The sequence below is a fragment of the Anoplolepis gracilipes genome, chromosome 6 (assembly GCF_047496725.1).
Source record: "Anoplolepis gracilipes chromosome 6, ASM4749672v1, whole genome shotgun sequence".
Lineage (NCBI taxonomy): Eukaryota > Metazoa > Arthropoda > Insecta > Hymenoptera > Formicidae > Anoplolepis > Anoplolepis gracilipes.
In genome coordinates, this window is record NC_132975.1 from 6,670,344 (window position 1) to 6,689,732 (window position 19,389).

General features: G+C 28.8%; 2 protein-coding genes across 4 annotated transcripts in view; one reads left to right on the plus strand and one right to left on the minus strand.

Annotated features, from left to right (window-relative positions):
• The window catches only part of Rim (Rab3 interacting molecule), a 206,539-nt gene extending 204,050 nt beyond the window's left edge, over positions 1–2,489 (plus strand). The window contains exon 31 of the transcript XR_012046905.1: positions 2,399–2,489. The gene's annotated coding sequence lies outside the window, so the exon portion shown is untranslated. The remainder of the gene's footprint in view (positions 1–2,398) is intronic.
• Positions 2,490–14,121: 11,632 nt separating this feature from the next.
• Positions 14,122–19,389, minus strand: part of LOC140666498 (uncharacterized) — a 44,727-nt gene continuing 39,459 nt past the window's right edge. For 2 of the 3 annotated variants that reach the window (XM_072893750.1, XM_072893751.1), the window contains 3 exons: positions 19,166–19,289; positions 18,666–18,814; positions 14,122–18,295 (listed from right to left, as the gene is read on the minus strand). In XM_072893750.1, coding sequence (XP_072749851.1) covers positions 18,080–18,295; positions 18,666–18,814; positions 19,166–19,289 — 489 coding nt within the window. In that variant the 3' untranslated portion in view covers positions 14,122–18,079. Of the gene's footprint in view, positions 18,296–18,665; positions 18,815–19,161; positions 19,290–19,389 lie in introns of those variants that run through there. The other variant, XM_072893752.1, reaches the window with a different exon arrangement.

Sequence of the window (19,389 nt, forward strand, 5' to 3'; positions counted from 1 at the left end):
CAGTAACGATCGTGCTAAGCAAGGAAATTTTAATTATACAATAATTAAAAGCGTTAAGTTTTCCGCTATCGCGCGTTTTCCACTTTCTTCCTCTTTCGTTTTTCATTCCCTCCTTTCTTTTTCCTTGATTTCTGTCCGCGGTCCTCGTGTAATGTACAACGAACGATAAATTAATAAAGCCCGCTCAGTTATCCAGCTCCGCGTTGTTAATTTCCTGATGTACGTTCGCGCTGAGTTTGCGGAGTGCGATAATAACTTTGTAATTAAACAAGAAAATACGACGACACTAACTCGACATTTTTTCTGAAACTTTTTTGCTTTAACGCGCAAAAATTATATCTTTTTGAAGAAGGCTATAAATTATTAATGAAATATAGTATTCTCTCTTTTCTTCGCAATTTTTTTATTTATTCCTAAATTATTTGAAAAAGAAGTATTTATTTTATTGATTGTGTAACTACTGTAAATAGAAATTTATGATAAATGTATATACATACATACAGATGGAGATTTCAAGAAAAAAAATATAATAGATAAACAGATTAGAAGCATTTATTTTACTTTGGAATATTAAGGAAATAATTATAAAATCAATTATAAAATCGACAGTACTAAAAGTTATATTAAAAGAAGGAAAAAGAGAGCGTGAGAAGCAAAAGAAAAGAGAAACTTTGGTTTTTACTAGCAGATAAAAACTAGAAATAAATTTGTTTTATTTTATGTCCTTTCAAGTTACTTTAGTCATTGTTCAAAAGTCAGTGCTTTTTTTCCATAAGATACTGAAAGGGTTTTTACCTGAGTCTGAGATTACTTGAGAATCCAAAGATGTTTGTATATTCATAGAGATGCTAAAGGCATTATGGAAAAAATTGTAAAAAAATTATTAAACAATATATTTTTTGTTACACGATTGCTACAGAATTTCTATTCATCATGCATTCTAAAGACTTCAAAATCCTTTTCGCTCTTACTTTTCTCGATTATGTTTAGAATTCATGGGTTTGGATGTCGATTTATGTATTAGTGAGATAATAAAGTACTGTCGCTATGTACATAATAAATACGTACATCATAACAATAAAAATAACAATATATTTAATGAAATTTTGGTAACAATACTTGATCGAATAAAATCGAAGATATCACTGACAGGATATTAGAAGGAAATCTTAAACACGTGGAGGATGAAAAACGAGCCAGTGCACGTGGATGCAACGGAGAGAACTAACGCGATCTTTAAGCTCAGCTTAAGACGGGATCACGCGCAGCGGGTGCTTAAATGTTGATATAATCGGGGCACCGATTTCGATGTCCCGGTAGCCGTGTTGCCGATATGTGGATAGTCTCATTGTAAGTTCGATAAAAATATTATAATTCTCACAAAAGACGGTTCGACTTAGGATTTTGGACTAAAGGGCGAATTGATCGAAGATGATAGGCGAGAGGTAAGATGATCACATGTTTCGAGCTTACGTATATTTTTGACACGGGGACACGTGTTATACGCGAGACATTATGCCGGAAACCGCGTTGTCGAGAATATAATGTCGAAATAATATCGCGAAACGTTGCCGAGAAAATTATAACGTCGGCGGCCGTAAATTCGTTAAGAGGTCGACGTATGTCGGCCATGATTATAAATTCAAGTATGAAACTTATAATCGTGTTTGTTTTAATTAGAACCGCAGCATGCGCTGGGCTCATTTAAGACACGGAGTTTACGCCAGTTTTCCTCTCCCCTCTTCGTCACGGTTTCTCTCTTTCTCTCTCTTTTTCGCGCCCGCTTCCCGTTAATTTCACGTAAGGCATTAGCGCGTTAATAAACCGTTATTTATCGACGCTCTTCCACGATTATTTACTTCCAGCGTCCTGCTGCATTTTGCCCGCCTGCTTTTCTATCTCTTAAATTAGACGCCGCTTCTCGCGTCGTCCATACAAGAATCCACGTAATATCTCGGCGCAAAATTTATTTTGTCTTACATTGTACGACAAAACCCAAAATAATTCGCATAAGTTTCACCTAATAAATAACGATATAATATTGTGAATATATTTTTAAAAAAATCGATCGATACACAAATGGTACTCAACAAGTCGCTTTCTCTCAGGATTTGACAGTTTTGTCAAATAATCCATATGTCGTGTGTCTAATTTTAGCAACTTATGTCAACCGGATCTTTTCTAAGGGACGCGATTTGATTATATTATATTATACTTACCGTAGAGATTTTTACGCTTCGGCTTCGCTCGGAATTTGTCCCATGTATCATGTCGATCCTTGCGATTTATCTCATTCGAGGACAGAGATTTTACGCGGATAAATTTCAAATCCGATCTCGCGCATCGCTCGCTTCGTGCAAAGCTTAGCTCATGAAAGGAACCCTTTGGTTTGTTGCAGGGTACCATGTGTGCACATGATATCACATACGATACAGAGGTAAGATGGTGTGTAATCAACAGCGGATTAGAACGACGACATTTTCGCCGAGTAACGTTACATGATAGTAGCTTGGAGTAGCTATTTGTTTGATTCGTTGTCCTGATCCTTTCAGCTTTACTCTAAGAAATCTTTTTGAACGTTTAGTTATACATAGTTATGATTTTAAAGACAAGTTTAAGAAGATTAAATAACAAGAATGAATTTTGAAGTTGAATTGAAATTTAAAGTTGAAAGCAGCAAACAAAATTGCCGAACAGATAACTTTTTGAATATTTTATAACAATAATGTGTTAAACGATAACATATTTCTATATAAATATCATGTGCAAAACGGTTCAGTTAAATAAATATATACATATATTATTTAGATAATAAATTAAATTAAAAAAATTATGTATACTTATTATAAACATAAAATAAATTATTGTAGAATGAAATAAATAATATTATCACAAATTAAAAATTATTATGTTTTTACTGTTTGTAAATAAAAAAGTTGCTTATCATGTAAAATTAAACATGCAGTTACCACGCAATTTATGTTTTAATGATCATGCACCGATAGTCGGTAAGCAAATTATTTTGAGTTCTTATTTTATCGATAACGAATAATAATAAAAGAGACAGTAACGTATTTTAAAAGTATTTCCTTACGTGCCGAAAATATTTGAGAATGTAAATTGGCTAATTTATTTATTTACTGGGTTATCAAAATGACATGTTAAATTAAAAGAATAAATTATATTCGACAGAGTAAATAAGGCTTTTATTTTAGAATTTAGAATAAGGAAAAGACATTCAGATTTCAGGATAGGCATTATTCGGGCAATAATCTGAGATATAACAGGTGATCGGAATTGACACTTGAGCTATGGTGGATTTTAAAGTCGACGGAAATATGACGCATTAAATATTTTTCATTTTCAGACAAATTTAAAACGCGATACTATATAAAGCAGTAAGTTTTATTTTGAGCGAACATTGATTAAATTTTCATGTTCATCAATATTTATCCATTTATAGACGAGCATTATTTAACGAAAGTTTAATTTAAAAATTTAATTAAAATTTTGTGAAACTTTATTTAAAAAAATTCATATAAAAACGTATAATTCTCAAATATTTGTTGATTCACATAAATCTTGTTAATTATTATATAATAATTATCTATTATTATTAAAATTCTTTATAATTGCATTTCCTTATAATGACATAGAATTATAATCTGTAATTGTATTTATAGGCAATACATTTTTTTTACATACAATTTTTTCCTATTAATGTACATTTAGTTATGCCTAATAAATATATGTATGTGTCCATAATAGAGATTTTTTTTACAAATAATTGTTAATATCGTTGACATAATTTTTAATATTCATTACAATTTATGTTCATTATAATGAATGTAATAAGAAAATTTAATTGTTGTATAATTCGCACGCAGTAAGTCGTAAGATTGCTTTAATTAACATACACATTATATTTCGTAATCGCGTTGTACTTTAAAGTACGTTAAATGTATTGAATATTGAATTATTTTAGTTAAGGAATTTTACGATGACTTTATGTATATACATTTTAACGCGTCATATTTTGTCACATAGTATAATATGTATATGTCATTGTTTTGCCGCGAGGAGAGAGAGAGAGAGAGAGAGAGAGAGAGAGAGAGAGAGAGAGAGAGAATGAGCATACTCGACCTTGTTTTTGACGCCACGCATTCCATAGTAAGAGAGGGGAGAACGCCGCGTACGTAATTCACGACAGCCGTGAGTCATTCATTCTCACTCCGGCAGACGTAGTGTGCGCACGTGTTTACTCCGGCGCCGGCGCCGGCACGTGCGTCTTGCGTTCGGTCATCTCGAGGTCGAGCGCGCCGTACACTGTTCTCGCGACGATAATACGTAATAATAATATGAATAATACGTAATAATATTACGATAAATCTTAACATATTAAAATACGTATAAAATAATTCCGAAATAAAATAATAACATTCGACCTCGGTGACATATAGCGCGCTATTGTTTTTGACATTCGTCTCGGCTCTCGCGATCGCGGTCGTGTTCATATTTCCTGATTTCGATCACGAAATTATTATGTTGTCGAGGATCGTATTTGATGCCGATTAAATGGGATTCTTTCAACGTTGCTTTCCATTGAAAAATGATTCATTAAAGAAGATGTCGAATCGATATCGTTTATCGGCGTTTATTTGACGTTTTTTTAATCGTCATTTCTTAATGGGCAACAACATTTACACATCTCAGTATCGCGGCTGAAGTGAATGCCGGCCGCGTAGGTTATTTTACTTTTAATTAATTTACAGAATAAATTCAGGATTTAACGCTTATTCGGCTTGTTTGATCGTGCTCGACCTGTCGACTCAAGTATGACTCGCGCGTGATGAAATGGGATTTTCGATCGTTCGGAAATTCGGGAGTGCCGTCAAAGTATCGCGCGTAAAAATGCGGGAGTGCCGTTCGAACTATTCGAGTGTTTTTACTTTCGTACGATTTAAAATATCATGTGATTTTACTTTTGTGTGATTTAAATAAATTAAAAAAAGTACGCTCGTATAAAACAATAATAGTTCCTGACTACTCTGACAATCTGAGAGGAAGAGGAGGCCTAGGAGAGGCATCTTGCATCGGCGGAGCAACTCTAGGGTAAATATTATTTGTGTATTAATTATTATAAATCACGAATTAATTTGGTTTATTTATTTGAATGATTTAAACAAGAGAAACTCAAAGATAAAGACTTTTATATAAATTTTATACAAGTTTTTATTTAAAAATAGTTTTTCTTTTTAAATTTATAAAATTATTTTATATTTATATTTTTGCTTATTATTGTACGCATCAAATATAAAATTTGATGAAAGTATAATAATAAATTCTTGAATATTAATTTGGATTTTATATTTGTATGTTACAGACGTATAGCTTCAATATCGTCAACTCCGCTGCTGTGCATTGAGTAACAAAAACTTTTATTTTAAAGCAATGGATTTATTTAGAGACTTTTGTAGAGGTAAACTTGTAGATGTAGAGATTTAAAGATGTAGATTGCAGATAAATCCGTTGTCTTAATCCTCGGACGGCAGGTTAGTCGCGTGCATGGCGGACAATTTTAAATAATAAAAAAATTTTTTTTTGTACTTATTATATTCCAAGATAAATATGAATAATTTTTCATTCATTTTTTAACTTTTAATAAAGTATACTATTTGTACATCAAAAGAAAAAATATTTAAAAAATAAAAATATATGATATTTATTCCAATTTTATGTAAAACATATATGTATGAAATATTTATTTCAATTATATATATATATATATATATCAATTATCTATATGAGTTTTATAAAACAGTTTTAAAGATACAGATATTTAATGACCTGCCGACAGAGAGATTATATGCATGCTAATATATTTTACATATACCGAAAAAATTATATTCTCATCTTAAGAATAATTCTTTATATCTTTAAAATAAGCGCTAAAATTTTCTTATTTGTTCTAAAAAGTAGAGTAGTTTTAAATATTCTTAACAAGAATATATACTGAATGACATATTTTCTTATCATTATATTATTTAATATTTGAGATTATTAATCCCAATAATAATAAAAATAATTTTACAAATGGACTTGCTATTTATTAAAACTTTGACCAATTTATATATACATAGTAAAAAATTGTACGTCCATATTAGTTAACAGTTAAAATTTTCTTGTGTTGCTACCTTTTAATTACTACTTTAATATAAAATTAACATTCAGCTGATATGTTATTATTTTTATAACATTTTCATGTATTACATTTATGTCAACTTTATAACTTAACACTTTGTGTATATCTCTTAGAAATGGAATATTATTTTGAGTGCTTTTAACACATTATTAACAATCATTTTAAACAATCAAGTACTTCAAACAGCAAGTATCAAAATCAATTTAACATTCTAAGAAAAGTTAAAATAAATCTTGGAGTAATCATGACTTTATAATATTCTATCAACATTTCTTACAAATTATTGTAACTACTCTTTCATGTTTTCAAGTTTTTAATTAATTTATATGTTATGTTATTTTTACATCACAATGACAAAAATAAATGTAAAGTTTTGTGTCAATTACTTAATATTTCTAGCTTATCAATAAGTAACACAATAAATGAGCTATTTTAACTTAAAATTTAGAGTGGACTTTCTGAGATATGAAAAAAATGTTAAAATTAACATTTTATTTTTTACTATGTCGTTTTACTTAATTTATAAATAAAGTAAAACTATGTATAAATTTGTCTAAAGCGCTTAATATCTATTCATTATATTATTAATATCTTCTTTATTAAGAAGGTTTATAAATATATATTTCGAGAATACAATTTTTTTGGTGTATATATGATATGAAATTTGTCTTTTGATAAATTATATTTATCTTTTGACAACTAAATGACATACGCAAAACGATTGTAATATCGTATTTATCGTCTTAAACGAATATAAGTCGTTTTATTTGCTGGCGAGAACAAAAATATAATTGTTAACACAAAATAATGTAGCATACTAAGAAAAAAAAAGAAAAACGATAATTAAAAAAAAATTGAAACTGTAAGAATGAAAAAACAGTAATTTGAACGGTTTCGATTTCCTTATATTTATATCAAAAAATTGAAAATAGAACCAAAACAGTTATTAAATATTATTAAACTAGAATTGAAGTCGAAAAACCAAAATTTTGTTTCGATCTGGATCTCTGATTTAAAAACCAAAGATTTTCTAGAATTAATATCATCTGTTCATTATATGTAGTAAATAATTATCTCCAATTGCGTTTCAATGATACTAATATCATTGCAACAAATTTATAGGTGTTATAGATGTAAATAAATAATAAGACATACATTGTTAATACATAATTTATTTGTCAACACGTATTTTCCATAAATATATCATATATCAATATTTATCATATATATCTTTTGGCTGCATATCATATATATCTTCTTACCAGATACTGTTTATGTTTGTATGTGTGTATGTGTCACGCGTGCATGTGTGTGTGTACGTGTGTGTGTACATACGCACATATACATATATACACATACGTACATATATAATTATTTTTTATAGATCTTTTAATTTAATTACTTTGTACCAATCTGCATCTATGAACTCACAATATGATTCTTGTGCCATGTATTTTTGCAGATTGTATGGATACATTCAGTAATTATTCAGAAAACTATCGAAATCTTAATTTTCGTTTTTGACAAATATCGTGTGACTGTCTCTTTAATCTCATCCCTGTAAATTTGCTGACGACAATAAATACAAATGAATATATGATAAATGTTTACAGTTTATCTGCATGTAAAATAGATAAAAGAAAATATTTTGCGTATGTTGAAACAGAATCCTTTATTTTATCCACGTTCTTTTTCTTCTTTAATAGTGATGCATTAGAGTATTATTTTTGGTGAAGAAACAATTTACTAAATTAATTTTAATGTTATAAGATTAAATTTCAATATATATCCTTATTTGAAAACATGTGAAAGCAAAATTGTATCGTCGCGTCGATCCGAACGGATTCGGTATCAGCTGTGCGATTGACAGTCAAGTGATCCGCTCTCCGAAAGTTAATTGGATGAAAACGAAAAATAAATTACAAAATTATTTAGCCTTCTTTTTATGTTGATATGTCCAGATATGTCCAGATATATTTTCAAGTGTTCATATTATTGCTAATAGAATCTTTATTTTGTACTTTTCTTATTCATCCTATTAGTTTCGAAAATAATCTGTTTATAGTCAATCTGCAAAAATATGTTGACAAACAGGCATATGTACTTATGCAGTCACACAATTGTAGTGATTAACAGAGCAAAAATTATTAATTTGATTTGAAAGAGCAAAAAAATTTTTGAATACAATTAATTTGTATAATGACAACGAGAAAATAAATTGAGACGTTACCTAATTAATATTAATATTATTTAGAAATTTATTACAATATTAATTTCTAATGAATTTTAGAATAATAACGTGCAGTAAATATTTCATTATAATCTGTCTATTCTCTAATTTAATAAAATTTAAATAAAATACACAGATTACATATCAATATGTATCAAATCCCATAACATATTCCAATTATAAAATAATATATACATATAATTCCTTTATATTTAAAACTTTATGTCCTTTTAATTAAAGAATACATTATTAAATATTGTTCATATAAATATTTATAAATGATTTATAAAATAATAAATTAATAATAATATTAATAATTATACAATAATAAATATTAAAAAATTAAAAAATACATATTAATCAAAAAACGTCAAATTAATGTTATTTTTAAAATATATGAGATTACATAATGAGATTATATTATTAAAGTTAAATAAAAATTTTACTAAAATCAGTGCCATTATGCAATCAAATTTTTATAAAACCGGAGTGTTAATTTGCTTGCGCACTGCTAAAAGTATAATCCCGTAAGTTGTCTTACATGGCATTTGTCTCGCGATAGTGTATATATAATCTCATATGTTTTGTTAAATATCCTGCTACGTGACATACTATGACTCTCGACCAGCAAGAGTGAGTTCAATTAACGTCATTTTCTTCTTTTAATCTACTTTTTCCAGATTTTTACGGATAAAGTTAACAGCAATATGCATATACATATGTACGCAACAATATTTTATAATGTCCGCGCTAGAGACGAGACAGTCACGTCTGATATTACACTAATGAATAGGAAAGGCAGTGCAAGCGTTGATTCTACCGTATTATCTCGAAGTCAGCTTGGCAATCGATATTTTCTAATGTTTCGCATTTATCTGAGGAAACAATAAGGAGAGACTACTGTTTATTACATATACGAGAATAACGTAACGTTTAGAGTCGTACACTATGAAACGTCAGTTCGTATATACGTAGGTACTTTCTTCTAGAATTACTATATTTATAAAATTTTATTTTATGTTATTAGAATTAGTGGGAGAATCTCATCTAAAATGGCAATATAGTCTCTATTCATTTCTTACATCGAGATCTCATATAATGGTCTCTATATGTGATATGATGTGTCGAATGACAATCTTGTAACTAATACGTCATCTCGTAATTATTTATATGTCTAAATTACTTATAAATCCCAAAAATGACTTCGAGGTAATATCATTATCTCTTATAGTACATTAGCTAATTAGATTGATCGCACGTAGTAAAACATCAGTTGAACAGTGATAGCAGCTGAGTATGCTCTCGAAGATAAACTTTGTTTACATCACATACAAAAGAAAGTTCTGCGAATCATGAGAATGTTACAATGTCAAAGAATAATGTGGCGTTTAAAGTAACAAAATTGCTTGCTGAATCGATGTCGAGGACTATAGTGTAGGAAAAGTGAAATCCGCAAGTTTTTAAACTCGCGGTACAAATACATAAAATTGCAGATGTAATATATAGAGATATCTCGTGGATGTGATAATGCATATTGTGCGCACGTCTAAACGATTGACAGCGATGACTGTCTTTATCCCATTTAACATTAATTTTATTATCGGGCTAACGATACAACACTAAAAGTATATCTATGTATCAATCACAGCGATACACAACGTATGTACCTACATTTATGCCAACGTCAGGTATATTATCAACATAGAAACATCAGCTTAATCACTTTATGCTACACGCAACACACGGTAGCACTAATACATATTATATAAAGCGGATAAAAGAGAGATTTGCGCATGCTAGGCATCCTTCTTTCTGGGATAACTTTATACAGATTTTAAAAATATCGCACATATTATTCGTACCAGAATATCTCTTCTATATTCTCTGTATTAATATTTTTTTTCTTCACTTCTAATAGAGTAGAGTAAAGCCTTTTGTAACAATATCTTATTTTTCTGTATGAAATTATCCTAAACATAGGATGCGGAGAATATGCAAATGCCGCTTTTTATCCACCGTATTAATCTTGTAAATGTGAGCATATCTTTTACGCGTACGTGTGTATGTGTTTTTGCGTGTAACTACAACGCGTATAAATCTAAATTTACATATCGTCGACCACTGATTGTACGATTAGGATTTGTGCCGAGCACAAACAAGCAATCACATTCAAGATTCTCACGTTATATTTGCTATCGTCTTCTTTGAATACTTACAATAAAAGCAAGCTGAAGTCTCAAAATATATTTGAGCTTGCAAAGTTATTGAATATCTTTTCTCAAATTTATATCTCGCATCCGGTTTTACTACTCTCGTTTACTGCTCTTCTTCTTTTGCTTGTACATTATTGAAAAAAAAAATTAAAAATTCTGCTTCGCTGAAAGATGTTTAGCTTGAAAATCTTATAATCCGACGAAATTTTATCGCAAAATAATTTTAAAAATAGTATTTTAAAGAGCCTCTACGCTTTCAAGAAATCTGAAAATATAATTTGCTTACAAGAATGTAGATTGATAGGATGCCTTGTGTCTTAAAAATGTATAAAGTTAAAAAAAATTTTACCATAAACAAATTATAAGTTCTTCCTGTACAAAAAATATATTTTTTTTAATTTCTCTGTGATTTTTTTCCACAAAATTATGCGATCTTTAAAATAATTTTTTTTTAATTAATAACAAGTAGTATCGTTCATCATTAAATATTAATTATATTTTTGTTATATAGCTTCCGAAAAAGTAAGGCTCCAATTAAATTAAAAATAATTATATCTTTAACTACTAATATTCTTTTACGCAAGCATACAATATTCGTCTTTTGTTTAAAAAAAGAAATGAAAAATAAAGACTGAGATTTCATAATCCCAACCATCTATTAATTGTTGAAACAAATATCAAATTTGTTTGATGTACGGACTGATTAAATTAATTTAAATAATGAATATTTATAAGTATAAATTCTCTCTATTGCAAAATTTTTGCATTATCACTGTCATTAAGGAATCTAAGGTATAAAGTATACTAGATCATAAATTTTATTAGAGCTTGCTGATATCGATCAATACTATTCATTAATAACATAAATTCATCAATAGCAATTTTGTACTATATTCTGATATATTTTATGAATCAATCGAGATTTTACAAATTTTACTATAAATTTTTAAGACATTAATGAAATTTTGTTTAAATAAAAATAAGTCTTTAAAAATATTTATAACTAAATAAATAAATGCAACTGTCTTGTTTTATATTTCGTTTTACATTTACATGTATATGTACCTGATCGATATCAAAAGCTTGTTATATAATAGTATATCAATCTTCAAGCTCAGTAACGATTGTATAGTTGCATATTTCTCTCTTAAGATAATTTATGTCTAAATTTATTCCATTCTGAATTATAATATTCCCCTCTGAATGATCCATTTACTAAATTAAAGAACGTAAAAAGTCGGACTTTGCATTCCAGTAATTTTTTTCTTCATATTGTTCACATAGGATATAAAATAATAATATAAACAGCATTAGATTAATTAATTCGCATTAATTTCCTGTATACATTAATAATATCTGTGTATATACACATTTGCCGACTTTTGACGTTTTTACCCGAAATAATTTTCTCTAAAAAAAGGCCAACGAGAATTAAAGAGGTCGGAAACAAAGATTAACGAGAAGCGACGAATGCATCTGGATGCAATTGCGCGCTTGACACAATGAGGTTTCGCAATTAAATCTACCAAACTCCTTACTTGACTACTAAGAAAGTAGTACAATTATTCTCAGCAATTGATATGCGATTCGCTTCCGATTATCCTAACTGCAATGCAAACGCACTCGCGATAAGTGCAAGCATTACTCCATAACACGCAATATTTGTGCAACATCTTGCGACGATTCATATATATATACACACACATGCAACGTGTAATATCTTACGCTACCTTACTATCCGACATTGACTTCACAGGAGTAGTTATGCATTTTTTTTTTTTTTTGTAGTATCTTTTAAAAAGAATACTTCTTCGCGCGAGAGAGACACCATTTGTATTTTGTGCGCAGCATTTTTCCATATCTTCGATGCAAGTGAATACTTGCCAAGGCTTCGAACACTTACGAAGTCACTACTTCTCGTGCGTGTGACGAGAGCGTAAGTGGAGATTTCTCTACTAAAGATTATGTATTCTTCGTTGAATGAGCGTAATGCGGAAAAGTAAATAAGATTATCGGCACAAATCACTGAATAATTACAACTACACAGCGCAAAGCGAAATATACTTTCATCAATTTACATAACTTTACGCGAGCGGCCTATGAGAGTCTAACAAATCTTATACTTTACATACAAATTAACACGATGTTACAACTGTTCTTTAAATTGACCACGAATATTAACTTGTATAAGTCCTCTAAAGCAGAATCTTCTTTCTAAAACAATCTTTAAATCTAGTAACTAATATTATATAACGCCTCTTTAGAAATTATATCTTAGAGTACATTATTCTTGGAAATATTTCTGTGATAATTCATATTAGAAAGTGTTTTTTTCTTTCGCTAATGTTACTGTTTATGTATACATACATATGCAAAAATAAATATCATCGTATAAGTTATATCCTCTCTCTTTATGTCTCACCATATAATATTCTTTATCTAGATTGCATTGTATGCGATAATAGAAAAAAATTGACAAAAATTGAATGATAAACAGAATTTTCTTCGATATCTGCATTGCCAGATAATCGAATTCTCGAATCGTTGGAAATCGATTAAAAGAGTTTGACGCATTAAAATTTGAAAATTTTTTCTCAGAACTATTCAATCACACCATTTATCTTTTGATTTTCTATATAGAATATAAATCTGTTATTTGTATAGTAACCTTAAATTGTGATACAAAGTAAAACGCAAAACGTTCTTTCTTGCTATTAATATATGTTCATACAAATATATTTGCGCATTATTTTGTGTACTTTTTCTAAAACTTAAAAATCGATTTTTATATACAACATTCATTTAAAATAATATTTCTTTTAACTAAACAACTTGTATTTGGAAAGTGTTTTGAACAATATAAAATTATAACTTTTTAATTTTTGGCACTAAAACACATAAATGATAAAACTAAATTTTTCATATTTTTAGTTTCTTGTAAATATGTGTTACTGTAATATTTATCTCTTTAACTATAAAATCTTACACTAATTTTTTAGTATATTACATATAATATCTATATTCTCACTTTGTATTATCCGTATATATGTTTGCATTAATGCATATTTATATGTATATATATTTGATATATATATATATATATTTATATATATATATATTTATATATATATATATATATATCTATAATATATAAATCATTGACTTTACACTTCATCACAATATTTTGTTTACGCACCTGCCATCAAAAATATTTGTGTTTTATATCAATCTTATAAAATATTAATAACGTAATAAATTGTTTGAAAAATGTATAGTGTTATGATAAAATAAAACTCAATTTTTATGAAAATTTAATAATAACAATAATAATACATATAAATACATATAAAATTATTTTAAAATTAAAATTTCTTATCTAAATTAAAAAAAGCAAAGTGTATAAAATGTAGATAAAAATAATAACTTATTAACTAATAACAAATTATTTTGTTAAATGTACACTTTATAATTGGCAGTTACTGTCCTTCAACTCAATACGAAAAAAATAATATAAAGAAATAATACAAAATAATATAATAAAGAAAATTACAAATTACCTAATGTTTAATAATTAATATAATAATTACGAGAATAAAATGTAACAGATAATTATAAAAATAATGTACTGCCACTTTTGATTGTCTCTATCTTATATTTCTTCAAATATGAAAATAATGTATAATATAGATACGGGATGTATTTCATAAAAATATTTTATAATGCAAATAAAACGTATAGAAATATTAGCTTTTTTTCATATATGTATATATACTGCACCGAATAATAAATAATCTCTGATTGTTCAGTACCTTTACCTTTTACAATTATATATTGAGAACAATTTTAGTAGACTATATATCCCCGAATTACAATTAAATATTCTAATTATTTAACTAATCATTTTCGTATCTTAAATTTACAAATACTTCATTATCTTATTCTTTAATAAATAATTTATTGTCCATCATGGAACATTTCCTAATTCTATTTATTGTCTGCTCACACAGTATTGTCAGTTATTTAAATATATTATCCATTTTTACAACTAAACTGTTGTCTGGATACTAAGGAAGACCATTATTGTCGAATGTTTTTTTTTCTTATTGTCTGTAAGTTCTTGTCTTAGAAAACCATTCTGAGATGTTTGAAATATTACAATGCTTTTTTTAACTAATTCGAGTTTTTTTTTTTAAATAATGCACTTGCAAGAGGTAAATTTACTATCGAATTGAATACTCTTTGTATATCTAAAGTAAATTGCTCTCTATCAAATATCACCTATATGCAATATAAACAACGCATACAGAATGTTACTATCTTATTAAAATGTAACAAAAATATAATGTATTTTTCCTGTTCTTAAATGACAAGAAAGAAGTTTAAAACAGTTTAATTTAAAAAATTTAAAAGCTAAATTTTTGAGCTTTAAAATGTGTTTTATCTGAAATTTGTTCTACTATTACTTTTTGCATAGTTATATAAATTTATATCTTCATCATTTTTTAATCTTCTATTTAAAATGACTTTTTAATCTATTGTAGAACATATTTAATGAAAAATGAAAAGCGTAAATTTCGCATCCCAAGAGAGTAACAAGCCATTAAATAAATAAATCTAGATAAACTCATGGATAAACTAAGCTAAATACTAATTGTCATCTCGGCCAACAATACTGCTATTCGTCTTGCCGCTTAGAAAAAGTCTAAGTCAGTTAGAGAGTAAGGCTCCTATAGAGATTCCGTAAACGATACATCTTGTACAAAGTATACTCAATATTGAAAAACGATTTCCCTAGAGTGTGCAGATCAAAAAGGTGCTGGTGCAGAGTATTGTCCCTAGAATTCAGTCAACATGTTTCTTACGTTTATATCAAATACAGGCCCTACGTACAGTGGCGGATCTCGGCATTTCGAGACCTCTAGACGCAACTTGATTTGAAATACTTCCACCCGTCTATAATTTATCTATTGCGCCTAATAAAAACTCCGCCACTGTCTACAAACGCTAATCTACAAGCCTCTATCCTTCAAATTCTTATATGACGTATAACAACTTAAGTACTACTTACTTAGCGATCGATACGCACAAATGTATCGAATACTTCATATTAAATTAGAATATGGCAGACTGAGCAACGCCGTCGAGTATGTACCGTTAAATTCTTTTACGTTGAATTTTTTTATGCACTAAAAAATATCAGTGATATAATCATTGAAAAATATGACACTATGATACTATATATATAAATCAAGTTCAGTGTCTACTGTTTAAAATTTTCATCAATTTCATGCGAATATTTATACAGATACCGTGCATTTGTTCACGTATGTATATAAAAAATGTTTCTTATATACATGCTAATAATGAATAAAAGATATTTAACGTTTTCAACAAATATCGAAACTCATGATAATAAACGTAAGAAATATATCCCGTTTTTTATATTTTCCGTTCGCTCAGCCTAACATCAGACAGTTCTAGCATACCGTACCTTTCGATACGATAAACGCTCCAAAGTTGGAAATAAACAAAATTACGTGAGCGCAAATAAGCGTTTAGACTGCAACGCTATTTCTCGCAGAACATAGTAGCGTTTACAGTAAGATACGTGCTGATATATTAATTCATCATGGCAGTTCCTCCATCTCTGATTCATATATTAACACACCTCGGTATTTCCACCTCATGTTTACACGCGTAAATACGGATTATTGTATTGAATTACGCGATCCATTTAGCGTTTATCGTGTCCAGCGAAAGGCACAGTATGCAAGATAACGTCTCTATTAAATCTACATTTACATATGCGACTGTAGATGCCTGGCACGTGTTTCCGATAAACACGATTATTATATAGATATAACTGACTAGATATACGTTGCAATGCATCATTTTTTTTTACATCGATAAGCACATAGACACGATTCTTGTCGTGAGATATATTGTCTTGTATGCTATATTTCATTTAAAATATTTATCCGACGGTATACACTGATTGCATTTTATGCAATAATCGTGTATGCTATTTTTACAATGGGTGTGCGCTTAACTCGTTCCTTTACAAAAATACAGTTTGTCGATTATATATATTACACATTTTTTCAGTATGTACGTTTTTTTCTTTACCTTAACAATACTTGTTAAATTAATTTTTGATAATACTAAGATACTTCCATGTATGTGTATCACAAACTTTCGAAAAATCTTTTTTTATACAGAAATATAAGATATATCAACGAAAAGGAGTTACTTCAAAATAATGTTTGTAATTCTTTCTTATTTTTGTACGAAAGGGTTGCTCGTAAATCATAGATTTCCTCTATGATTGTCATAGAAATATTATATTGTTAGAAATAGTAAGTCAACAACAACTAGTAAGTCAAATTTATTTTCGTATTTCAGAAAAGTTTTACGAAGTATTTAATAATAAATTCAGCTGTTTATTTTTTGTATTTTGATTATAAACAAAAAGTTAAATTTTTGTATTATAAAATAGGCATTGCATGGATCCTAAAATTTATAATTTATTATTACTTACGTCGCTTATTCCGTTCTCAAAAACGACTCTTGTCAATACCATTTAATACATTAATTATCAATGAATACTGTTAAACGCACACCCTTTAAATTAAGAGTTTCGACCACTTGGTGGCTCATATATAGCTGTCCTAAAATCGGCAGCGATACAAAATATTTTTTGTCGCATCATATGCGTTGATTTTCATTTTGTGCACAAAGCCTCAAGTTTTTTTTGTTTTCTTATTTCAATACCAAAAGTACACACATCGGCATGTTGATCCTCTCTCTCTTTTCTCTAGTAATTTCCTAGAAAATGGCTTATTTTATTTGAACTTATGTACGCAAACGTCCACAGAGTTCGCAGATTCATTTAAATAAAGTAGTGTATCCTATATGTTTCCGATTATCTGGTTCTCCTTGTTCGAGTGGCTTATCATATAATTCTTCTTACGAAAAGTCGCGAAGGGATGAAACTTTGTATTTAGTCGGACGAGCTATGACTGAGAGAATTGCGAGTATATATTGCGATAGTAAATATCGAATATTCGGGTATGTTGGTGATAATTCACGATATGAGAGAATTTTTCCTGCCACATCGACTTAATTGAATTAATCTTACTGTTATCACTTGAGGAAAGATTGATCGCATTGCGTCAGTATTTATCATCCGAAGCTTAGGAAACATTGACGATTTCTTCTTATCGGCTCCTGCCGATCCGTGATTCAATTGACGAGATTGATGATCTTCAAATACTCAGCTCCTTTTTCTTCTTAGATACGTAGAAAATACTATTTTCTGTGAATGATGTTTAAGACAATGTAGATCATACATATTTACTTTCGATTCTCTCCACGTCGTCAGGATATGAATGTCCAATTTACATCCTTTTTCACTTCTATTTCGATATCGTTTTATTAAATATCTCGATCGATTACTTTTCCGTTATTCCTATCATTCTCAGAATACTTGGACATTTCTTGTTTGATCCACGGTACGTATTTGGGCACGTAAGCGTAGACTCCGGGCAGTTTTGGATGAGCGCATTTTATGCCCCAGCTGACAATTCCGCCGACGAACCATCTCTCTTTGTCATGCTTATCTTGACATAACAGAGGCCCTCCGGAATCGCCCTTGAAGTAAATTGTGATTTCACATTATTTTTTATTTGCAAAACTGATAATGGAAAATGTGTATTTTTGCTTGATAACACTAGAGTTCTACGATTAAGACATTGCACGAGAAACTACTTGCATTCTACAAGATAAGAATAATAGAATTAGACAGTTTGACAATATTTCGTAATTCTCATTTAAGAAAGAAAGAGAAAGAGAGAGAAATATCCTGATAATTAATACCAAATTAAATTCTAAAAATAACACTGTGGTTTTAAAATGCATTGAAAAGTAATTCTCGATTTTTTTCTCAATATAGATAAAATTTTTCGTTGTAATCTACGCGGAAGAGACATATTCAAGATAAAATTTATTTAAAAAAATTTACCTGACACGCGTCCTTTCCTCCGTCCGGATAGCCAGCGCAAATCATCCCGTCGGTGACATTCAATTCTTTATGCGCTAACCACATGTTGCAAATCTGTCGATTTAGAACAGGAACTTCCACTTCGTTTACGGCCGGTTCATATTCAGACCCTAGCACAAAGCAATGGAATAACAAACAATCGATTTCAATTTTCGAGAAAAAGAGAGAAACCATATTAATACTCTTTATAATTTTTTTCTTTTTTATTTAAAAGTTCAAAGCAAGAATAAGTCCATCGTTTATAAGGTTTGTTTTAGATACGATATTTTACATTCAAAGAGATTTCAATTCTATGGACTTATCTTTCGCTTTTGCTTTAAAAGTATTTTAACTGTATAAAGGATAGAAATTGCAGTCTCTCTGTAAATATTAATAAGTATAAACTTCATAAATATAAATTTATTATCTTAATCTTGCCGTTTTTTTCGATGATTTTCTTCCTAATAATAATACGTACTTACATTCGCTATCGTTTTTCTTGCCCCAACCGATGACGGTACAAACTGTTCCGGGTGTAAGATTAGTGGCAGCAGTTGGTAGACACACAGGTTTTAGGTGATCGTTGTAATGAACTGGCCTTTCCAACTACGAGACACAGAGTATATTGTATATAAAAAGATATCAAACTTAAAAAGATAGCATTTGAATTTGAATAAAAACCAATAATTTTATACGTGATAAATTT